The sequence below is a fragment of the Neltuma alba genome, unplaced genomic scaffold, assembly GCF_004799145.2.
Source record: "Neltuma alba isolate B1F8T4 unplaced genomic scaffold, ASM479914v2 tig00011781_pilon, whole genome shotgun sequence".
Classification (NCBI taxonomy): Eukaryota; Viridiplantae; Streptophyta; class Magnoliopsida; order Fabales; family Fabaceae; genus Neltuma; species Neltuma alba.
This window is the reverse complement of record NW_021636404.1, coordinates 177,935-188,996: the sequence shown is the minus strand read 5'-3', so window position 1 is coordinate 188,996 and position 11,062 is coordinate 177,935. Positions and strand designations below refer to the sequence as shown.

The window sequence follows — 11,062 nt, the reverse complement described above, 5'->3', positions numbered from 1 at the left end:
TACAAGACACACCCACATGAAAGAAACGATCCAATTGTAGCTTGCGTCTTCAGTTATTTCCCCCCTAATTTCAATGCTGTTTACATTCTGTTGGCCCTTGAGGACATATCCAAAAACACAAGGGGTAACGGTATTGACGGAAAGAAGTTGAAGGATTTTTAAAAAATGAAAAAAAGTATAGGTACCAAATTAACAATTGAGAAAAACTATAAGTACCTGAAAGATAATTTTCTTTTTTACAGTAACAATTTGAAAACCAACTAGTCTTATTCTAAAGATGTGTGTATTATCCCCGGTTTGCATATTCAGGACATACATTTATATATATGACCTTTTCCAATTGACTTTTTGGTATTGAAGGTTTCTCTGGGTAACGTCTCAAAAGAAAAGGATCTTTTGGTACTCGTCCGACCCATTTTGTCAAATGAAGCTGATTAGGGTATGGATACTCTTGTATTAACAAGTGAAAAGAAAAACTAGAGTTATATGGTAAACCAGATGGGAGGACAGCAGCAAATTAACACTCAACCACGGATTTCATAGCTTACAACCACATATTACAGCTGATCGCAATACATAATTAAGAACAAGCAACACAAGCATTGCAAACAAACTTTTTTTTTTTTTTTATACAAAGGGAAAAAGAAAGGCAAGAAGACAATAAAAGCTGAAAGAAAGACTAGTCTCCTGGGTCCCAGTGGAGCATTTCTCTTATGCCCCGTTTGGTACATTGGAACTGACGCTGGGGAATTGGAAGCGGAACCGGAATTCATAAATTGGGTTGCTTGGTATGTGAGAAGTCCCTTTCATGTGGAACCCACTTACATAAAAGACGATGGAAGTGAGTTCTTTGGGTAGAGTGGGGACTGACACGGGTTCCATGGAAGTGAGATTTCATGACTATTGTACCCTCATATATTTTATCATTTGACAATTTTGTCCCACCTGACCTGTCTCTCTTTGCTCTCCGTCTTCAGCTCAGCCTCCCTCTCCCTCTCTTGCGGCGACAGCGAGGTACAGCGACGGCAAAGGACAACGACTTCATCGGCGACATCTGTGACGGTCATCGGCGAACCTTCCCTCTTGTTCATCCGCGACGGCAACGATAACCTTCAAGCATCTAGGTTCTTCGACTTCAAATCTAGATCAAGCCAAGCCTTCAAGTTCGACCTCAGATGTGACGGTCACTGGTGACCTTCCCCCTCTTGCACGACGGTGATTGACTGGCGACCCTCCTTCCATTCTTCCGAATCTCGCTCTCATCCCCTGCGTCATTCTCACTCCTTAACCTCCTCGTCATCCTTCTCTCCTCTAGCATGTTAAAGACGAGTTGGATCTCAACATTCCTTTCTTCCTTGCGATTCCTGAAGCTATTCAAACGATCTCAACTTCCCTTGCTTCGTCTTCTGCAATTTATTTCATTTTCGCCTTTGATCGCTCCATCTTTGCATCTGTCATATATTGGGGTTGAAGATGAATTTTTTTAATCTTTTGTTCTGGGTTTGATTTCAATGAGATCAATCATTACTAGATTTATTTTGTTATTTGGATTCTAGGTGAAGTTATTCACGTTTGAAGTTCACTTCTTTGGGAGCACGTTGAAGAAGACGATGAATAGGGAAACTTTTCTTTTGCCCTTTTTTTTTCAGATGGGCATTTTGGTACTTTATGTTATAAAAATTAATATAAATTAAAAATAATATTACATGGTCAAACCAAACACGCTTTAAAACGTACTTCCTCTTTCACTTCCACTCTTACTTTCACTGCCATCAAAAACTCTTCCATTATACCAAAAAAGGCATTAGCGTTTCAGGATGAAAAACCTGTGAAAGCTGTTTTTATTACACACAATGGAGTTTATATAACATCCACAAAGACACATACACTGGAGTTGAGGATTTGAATCTCTCAATTTCTTCAGAAATTCACAGTGTTGATTTCAATAAAAGAAAACGATACAATATGCGAGGTTCACCATCTCGCACACATTGTACTTTTCTTCTATGAAATTTAACACCTTAATTGAGATGCTCTAGGAAATCAACAAGACTCAAATCGCATGACTCAAACATCTGAAAATACAAATAAGATCAATATATAGCAAAGCGAAAGATAAGCTTGAAAGATGGCTACTACTGGGTAACAAGATAAGCATCAATGTCTCTGACAACCTCAGCAGCGGAGTCTACGAGAGTGTGGGGGTCAGGAATGTGACCTTTCAACTTCTCATATTCCATAATGACATGCACCAAACTCCCTTTATCCTTTGGAATTGCGTGGAAGGTAACACTCACGGTCTTGAAATCCTTGAGGATATCTCCCTCCACAACTCTCAAAGTGATCAGATTCTTGTCTGCATCTATGGCTTCAATCACCTCCTTAACCACACCGTTCTTCCCTTCTGCACAATCCATAAATAGACCACAAGTTCGTTCTTGAATCAGCATCATGTTCAACATATATAAAACAGATTCAATTAAGTGAATTAACTGTGTGGGTGTGTGACAGAGCAAGAGAGAGAGGTAGTTGAGAAGTTACGTACCATGGACGTAATGCCAGACAATAACGGAACCGACCTTGCCCCAACTTCCTTCAAGAATAGCGTCTCTAATTCTAGCAGGAGAAACATTGGGAATATGGTGTGGCTTGCTGCTGAACATTTCATGAAACTCGTCTGCAGAAGCATTAATGTGCACATCAACTCCCGCCTTCCCCAATAACTGTTCTTCCTGTGCTTGTCCCTGGGTGAGGCTTGCATCAATTTCTCTGCTCATTTCTGTCACCAACTGCATCAGACTGTGTGGATCTGGGATTCTCCCATGCAACTTCTCATACTCAAGAGTCCAGTGAGCCACACTTCCTTTTGCCTTAGGGCTCACTTGAATTACGAACTTAAAGCTCTTGTAATGCTTCAGGAAATCCCCCTCTATCACCCTGAAAATTATCAGGTTCTTTGCTGAATCCACAGCTTCGATCACATCCTTCGCCACCCCCTCCTTCCCATCTGTTATATCAGAGGATTACAGTGGTGCGTAAGTGATAAGAATGAGTAACAGAAATTCTTCAGTCATTTATTTTTATCCGCCTCACACATACAAAAAGAAGCGCGTAAATATATATATATAGAGTATCTCTCTAAATAACAGTTTGAGCTTACCAAGAACGTAATTCCAGACAACGATGGAGCCGGCTTTTGCGAAATCACCTTCAAGCTTAGTCACAGACTTGATTTTAGCAGAACTAATGTTGGCTATGTGATGAGGATTGCTGGTGAACATTTCATGAAACTTCTGGGCAGAGGCATTCAGGTGGACGTCTATTTCGGTCTTCCCAAGATGAGACATCTCAATTCTCTTTTGATAGAAACCAGAAAGATATATAATGCGAAGACTATTGCGTGCACAGCGAAGAAGCCTTTAGTCCTAACCCTTTTATATAGGAATTTTGCGGTGCTTTGAAGCACCACGACCTGCTTCGCAATGTATTCCAAATCATTTTTTTTATCACTTCAATAGGCATTCATTTGTATCAATTTTAATTAGGCGCTTGATTAATATGAAATATTTGAATGCATTTTTATATAAGATAACAGATTAATCGCAATGAATTGGGGCTGTTAAAAAGGTCAAATTTTCAATAAAAATTAAAATTATTTTTTCCTAATAAGTTATTGGTTGAGATGTGGTAAGCGGTCTCATTTCATAAGAAGAAGAATATAAGTTTAAATCTCAAAAAACGTACTTGTTAAGAGAATTTTAATTTTAATGCTCTCAACTAGATAGAAATTAGTTTCAAACTTAAAATGACTTGAATATATTCTGATTTATAAAAAAATAATAAAAGAAAGGATCCGAGACCCGTCACGCCTGCCAGATTATTACAGCTATATAATTTTGTATAGTTGTTTTTTTCCCCTATAAGAGGGCCCTAATTTTGTATAGTTGTTATCAACATATGAATTATTGTACTAGATACATCAAGAAGTTGGGGCCTTTATTGCGGAAAGATTATGACTATTATTTTCATTAAATTTTAAAATTAAATAGTTTTACATATTTAAAAATTTAAAAAATCAATTATAAAAAAAACGAGATTGAAATTTGTTTATTAAAAATTTTGTGAATCGTTGTCTAAACTTTTATTTATTTATTTATTTTCTTTTGTCAACGTATGCTTATTTTTGTGTACCTTTCCAAACATATAGTCCTCTAATCCTATCTATACATGTTTCATAGACCAAGAAAAATCGTAAATTACATTAACTTTCTATTAAAATATAATAAATCTTCAACTTTGTTCCCATTTAATATATACACATTTCAAAAAAAAATTATTACACTATAATAAATAAAGCATAAAATAGTACATTATGTTTAAAATTTAATGAAATAACTTATAAATAAGACTAAGAAAAAACTTATCTCTGTCTTATAAATAGCACCGGAAGAGTAACATAATTTGCCGACTATTGATCCTCCCCTTTATGGTTTGATATTTATTATCACATTTATTGTCCTATCCTCCCCAGCGATTTCTGGATGTTACATGTCTGGCTTTCCCTGTCTTCTCTTTTTTATTTAATATATCATTAAAAATAATTTTTGGTTTCATTATCGCTATAAATTTTCACGCAGGTATTTTTTTGGACCAGCAATTTTCATGCAGGTATAATTTTGGCCTTATTATCCACATGTAATCATGTATCGATCATTTCGTGTACTGTGACGAGAAAATGGTTATAATTTTGAGACTTTGAGATCAAGGAATTATTATCTACTTGTTCCTCTCCTTCTTGGGGAAGTTGAAGTTAAAATGTGAATTTAAATTTTTGTCCGATTTAATAGTTCAATCTGGAATAATCGAAAGTAAATAATCCTCACAATATATGCAATTCACTTAATTTGTCTCAATTTTAATTTTCAGTCATTAATTTGACCTGAATTGTTACTTTTTAAAAAAAAATTATGAGAGTGCAATATTTATATATTTCTTATTTGAATTAAAATACATATTTATAAAAATGATTTATTAAACTGTAATATTCATCCGACGACTAAAATTTTTAATTGAGACAAATTAAGAGAATTACAAATTAAGATGATTCAAACTTGTTAAAATATTGGGTCTTGGCTTGCTAGGGTAATGAAATAATGCAGGATTTATGGCCAACAAGGTATGTACGGAGCTCTCATTCGATATTTATATATATATATATATATTGAAATAAATGGAAGATTATAAGGGTTAAATACGAGTAATTTTTTTTTGGGCAAACAATTATATTCACTTCACTTCTTTACATACACTAGAAATTGATTTAATGGTTGAAAGAATAGGAGAACTCATGTTTCAGTTTTATATGTTTAAAACCCCTCATAATCACTTAAAAAAATATTTTCATATCAAGACAAAATTTTTCTCATGTGAAATTACTTGTGAACAGTTATTTCAAACACCCCCTAGGTAGATTCTCAATCCTTTTTATGGGACCCATTCTTTAAAACAAAAACTAAGTAATGGTGTAGATTTAATATCAACTAAATTTTTTTACGCCCAATTATTTTAATAAATTTAATTATGGTATAGTATTTATTTTCTTCAATATACGTTTTTAAATTGTGGCAAATTTTTATTTATAAAAATTAATAACTTATATAAAGTATGGCAGAAGTATTCACTTTGTTTCAGTTTTTCGTTCATGCATGATGTTATATCCTGTAATTGCCGGTTAATGTCAGCGGAATATTATTTTTAAATATTTATATATATTAAAGGCTGAAATGCATCAAATTCCCTAAAAACTTTGGTCATAAAATCTTCTTCACCTTTAAAAATTTAAATTAAGAACTTTAATGTTTAATTATTTGATTGTCAACCCGCTTACCGTGCAGCGGTTTTTACCATGTCAAAATTTTTTTATTTGTTTTATTATAGATCATGTCATTTGATTTTTTTTATTTGACATGTAATTTTAAGTAACTTAACATTTTTATTTAAAAAATCTTTTAAATTAATTTTTTAAATAATTTTTTATATTTAAATATTTTATTTTTTAAGTAATTAAATGTCTCTTTTTAAGTACTTAAAAAATTTAAAATTACTTTTCTAAACTGCAAGTACTATTTTTTAAATGACATGGCATATAATAAAAAAATATAAAAGGTTGACATTACAAAACCATTAATTTTAATGGTAACTTTAATGGCAGAGAAATTAATAATCAAAATATGAAACATTATGATTATTAATTTAAATTTTTAAAGATGAGGGAAGTTATATATAAGTAACTTAAAATTTAGGAAAGCACGTATTTCAGTCTATTTTAAATATTAACGGAAATTTTTTAAATTAATTTTTTTAAAAGATAATCAATGTTACAGGATTAATTAGATCCACTCCTTACAGGATTTTTTTTGGCGAGGGACCTTGGCAAGTTATGGAATATCCAAGTAGGCTAAACTACGCAATTGTTCATTTAATTTTATATAAGATTTCATTTTAATCTTTTAACTTTAAAAAATATAATTTTAGTCTTTTAACCTTAACATTATTAGTCTTTTTCTTTTTTGCATGACTAAAATCATTATTCTTAAATAATAATTTTTTCTAACAAAATAATTGTTGTAAAAATTAAACTTAATATAATAGTCTTAAATAATAATTTTTTTAACAAAATAGTTGTTTTAAAAATTAAACTTAATATAATAACATCTGAGAATGTTTTATCAATATTCAAGATCTCAATATCATCATTTTTTTATTAACAGTTTTAAGATTAAAAAAAAATATATTTTAAAGTTAAGAGACTAAATTAAAACTTTACATAAAATTAAAAAATTAAAAGTATATTTTAGATATCTCCACATCCTTTGCGTTAAATGATGATGGAGACAAGTTTTCCCTGTCAGTATACACACCGTCATCATAAATAAATGTGTTTTTAAGTATAACATTTTATTTCCTTTTGTCTCTTATATTAAGATTTTTTTCTCTTTCTTATTACCTCCATTCATTAAGGTATCCTTAATTCTGTATATTACATATTTTAATCATTAGATGGTAAGAGCATATTCTTTTTTAAAAATAGTATTACAAATTCTTCTCTCACAATTAAAATACTTACCCTTTTTTTTGTTTTTTGGAATCTACCCTTGCTTGAGTAAACCTTATATTTAAGGTAGTAAGCGTAGACTGAAAAAATACTTGATCAGGTAAACAAGAAAAGATTGAAAGGATAAAAATATTTTTCCCCATAAAAGGAGTCAAATAACAATTACAAAGAAGTCCAACAAAAGTCGTTTTAACAAACAAACCAGAAATGAACAAGACAACTAAACGAAGGGAAAGGACAGACCAACCGTGGACCACCTCCAAGATTACTTGGCACCCTGTTGGAACAAATTTGAATGGCTTGGTCTACTTGTTTAATAAGTACTTTTGTGTCATTAAAAACAAAAATTTCTTTGCATATTTATTTGTATTTTATAAATTACAATTAAAAACTTACTTTTGAAAGCTTTAATCGCCATTCTAAATAAGTCTTTAATTACCAACCATAACTAATGATTATTTTCAGAATCTATACCTATATCATCAATCATAAAAAAGAGTTAAAAAATCTCAAAATTAGATGAGAAATTTGCGTAACATATATATGTATATATTGATTTTAAGAGAAATTCATACAATTTTTTTAAAAATAAGAAAAAATAGTCTTTATAATTTAAATTAAATAGAGAGAAGATCACATTATATTATAATATTTAAATGCAAATATGTATGAATCATTTTTCGTCAAATTTTCTCTTAGAGAGAATTACAATGAAACTTCAAGAAAAGAAAATAATACCAACAATATTTTTTTTATTTGCGATTTCATTGCAACTCTCCATTTCTTTTATTCTAACCAAACGTCTATATATATGGAGAGTATATTTCATGTATTTCAGTGATCATGGGATGATCAGCCCCCACTATCAAGATATCTATGCCTGTGGTGTAACACCCACAATCATTTTACTAAAATGACAAATTTTTTTAATCAAACTGAAAATTTATGTTTTGTTTTTTTTCCCTAAATTTGGAGCCTTATGATTCCAGTCGTCTCATCTGATCACTATCAAGCCACGCATCATAAATTCTCCCTTATCTTCATCTTCCTCCTGCAGATTGGTCCCATTTTAATTTATGTAAAATTAAATTTTAATTATTATTTTTAATTTCACTCTCGAGATAGAGATCATAAGGATGCAAAATTATATTAGAACCACTCACTTCTAGAAAATAAAAATTCATACATACATACATACATACATACATACATACATACATACATACATATATATATATATATTTTCTCTGATGCAATGCTAGTGGATTAGTGTGGTCGCTATCAGAACAACTAACTCAATTCTCATACTGGATTCACAGTCGCTTATCACAATCCACATACCTCTTCATGTTTGATGTCCACGCGAAAGCATGTGAGTTGGTGACTACTTAACCTTCCATGCAGATTTGGATCTGTCACATAGTCATCAACCCCGTCAAGTATGTTTCCTGGATTCTTTGGGAAAGTAAAATAGAGATTTGAGGATGAAGCAAACTAAAAATCACACACTACTTTAGAACTTCTTATATTATGGACCGGAGAAAGTGTATCGCAATTAAGGTCAACCATAATTAAATTCCTGGTTAGCGCAATATAAGAAACTACTCATTCCATGATTGTGTTAGGAGGTAACAAATTAAATACTTAATTAACATAAAAATGGGGAGTCAATTATGATTTTTCCAAAGCATGAAGCTTGGTCATCCGTCAAGTAATTAAAAAACACACGCGCACACATTTTGGTTATGTCATTCTGAGCAGTTATAAAGTCGTTTTAATTTATTACTCCACCTAACCTAACAAGCATTATTAATGTAACCCACTTGAAGAAGAAGCCAACGACATGTCTATAAATTTGCAACATATCCGAGTTGCAAAAGAAGACTAAGCCACACCGAGTCGCACACGTGTCAGAATTTTGGGGCTAATTAACTTAGTTAAAGATACACGGGTGAGCGAGCTGCAGAAGAAGTAACAAGCCATTGCCATCAAGGGTTCTGGCTAATGCACTTTGCGAACCATGGTGCAAGCAACAACTAGTAAGCGCATTTAGTGTTTATTTGGATGAAATTAATTGGTATTTTAATTTCCCAAAAAGCCATTAGTTGACACGGCAAGAATAATGGGGATTGCAATGATGAGGAGAAGGAGACAGGTAGAAGATTTAGAGATAAGTATTGATCATGGTAGATTGATGTATTATCTGTTTATATGTATGTTGCTTACAGCGATGAGCGAGGCAGAAGACTTAGAGATGGATATTGTGTACAAGGCCATACTGAGAACAACTGGTCGGCTGCGAAAGCATTCATTGATCGCCATCCTAGGGTATTGAACGTAGATTTTGGTGTTTCATGAAGAGGCGAAACTCCTCTTCATGTGGCTGTAAAGGTTGGGCATGTGCGCATTATAGAGGAGTTAGTGGAATTAGCTCCAGAAGAATATCTCGTAATACCCAATTCTTATTATGGCTATACTCCACTTGCAACTGCGGTAACACATAGTGCGGCCATTCGAATTGCAACATGCATGATTAAGAAAAGTAGGAATGCGCTTACAATTCCACCTCCAGGTTCTGCGTCCATTCCTGTTACCTTGGCTTTCATTTGTGGCCACAATGAAATGGGACGTTATCTGTATTCTGTCACTTCGTTGCAAGTCTTCACACCAGAAAACGGCAATATTGTGGGTCCTACGTTCCTCCATCTCTGTTTGAGAATTGGACAATGTGGTAATATAACCTTTAGATATATAAATCTACACACGAAAGCACCCCCTCCTAAATATAAGACTTAGTTGACACCAAAAAATTAGATGTTATTATATTTAGGATCAGTGGTTGTACATGTTTCATTTTCATTTTTTTTTGGTCTGTTCATACACCTTGTCATTTTGGCATTGCATCTCATACTATATATATGATTTTGACGCATAAACGGATATTGTCTTGGATTTGCTCCAACAATGCACGGAACTGCTTTTTGCTCCTGACTCATACGGGACCCTAATAATTGAGCGAATAGCATTCTATCTTCATAAATATTCTCTTGACAAATTAAAAGTCAACTTTCGCTCTAAAAGCAATGGGCCTATCACTGTTAGTGCATATTATTGCTTTCCACTGGTCCGTTTTCCCCTAGCTACAATTTTCCATATATTGTTTGCTCTTTTTAATTATTCACTACAAACTAGTTTTATATTTAGGACTGGAAGTAGTATATAAACTCATTCCCAATCCATCTCATCCTTTCTCTCTCACTCCATGTCGTCCTAATTAAATATAGAACACCTTTTAAAAGAAATCATCGATCCATAATCATATGTGTTTAGGAATGTGTGAGTTCTTTGATTAAAAATTAATTAGAAGACTCCTCCTTTGCTTCTCTCTTCCAAGCATATTTATTCTTTGATTTAGTTAATTTTCACCCTATGCAATTGATTTTTTTGCAAGATGATGGCTTCAAAATTTTCCGAAATCAATTCTTTTCAATCACTTGCAGTGGACAACTCTACGCTACTTATATTTGCAACTAGTGTTTTCTTCTCATAATTCATTATTACTGTTAGCATAATAACAGTATTTATTATAACGAAGCTACATATCCAATAACATAACTTCTACCCAAGGCTGCTTTGTCAAGAATTGGATCAGTTAGATCACAAAGTAGGAGAATTGAGTTCAAATCCCACCTTCTTAAAATAGACCCTTTGAGAGAGGCATTCTTTTCGTAACGTTTCAACCCAAATTATTCCATTGGTCAGGAAAAACAACTTACGATACGTTCTAAACTTTTTTCATGGTCCATTATAAGGCTCTTGGAAAATTTGGTGAACATTTTTGACGTATTTCCAAAAAATGTTGGCAACAAAATTTTCAAAAATACTATTTGTGTAATTAATACTCAATTTATTGGAAATACTATCTTTGAATCTATGTTTCCCTTTCTT

General features: G+C 32.5%; 1 protein-coding gene across 1 annotated transcript; it reads right to left on the bottom strand.

The window, feature by feature from the left end:
* Positions 1 to 1,940: 1,940 nt before the first annotated feature.
* Positions 1,941 to 3,420, bottom strand: LOC114717917 (MLP-like protein 28). The gene is made up of 3 exons (XM_028903142.1): positions 3,161 to 3,420; positions 2,546 to 3,007; positions 1,941 to 2,404 (listed from the first exon to the last, which is right to left on the bottom strand). The coding sequence occupies exons 1-3, from the start codon at positions 3,345 to 3,347 to the stop codon at positions 2,136 to 2,138; spliced, it is 918 nt and encodes a 305-aa protein (XP_028758975.1). The 5' UTR covers positions 3,348 to 3,420; the 3' UTR covers positions 1,941 to 2,135.
* Positions 3,421 to 11,062: the final 7,642 nt, after the last annotated feature.

Coding starts and splice junctions, on each gene's coding strand:
- LOC114717917 (XM_028903142.1), bottom strand. CDS start 3,347: ATGTCTCATCTTGGGAAGACCGAAATAGACGTCCACCTGAATGCCTCT. Junction 3,008..3,160: donor TGTCTGGAATTACGTTCTTG/GTAAGCTCAAAC, acceptor CTGATATAACAG/ATGGGAAGGAGGGGGTGGCG. Junction 2,405..2,545: donor TGTCTGGCATTACGTCCATG/GTACGTAACTTC, acceptor TGGATTGTGCAG/AAGGGAAGAACGGTGTGGTT.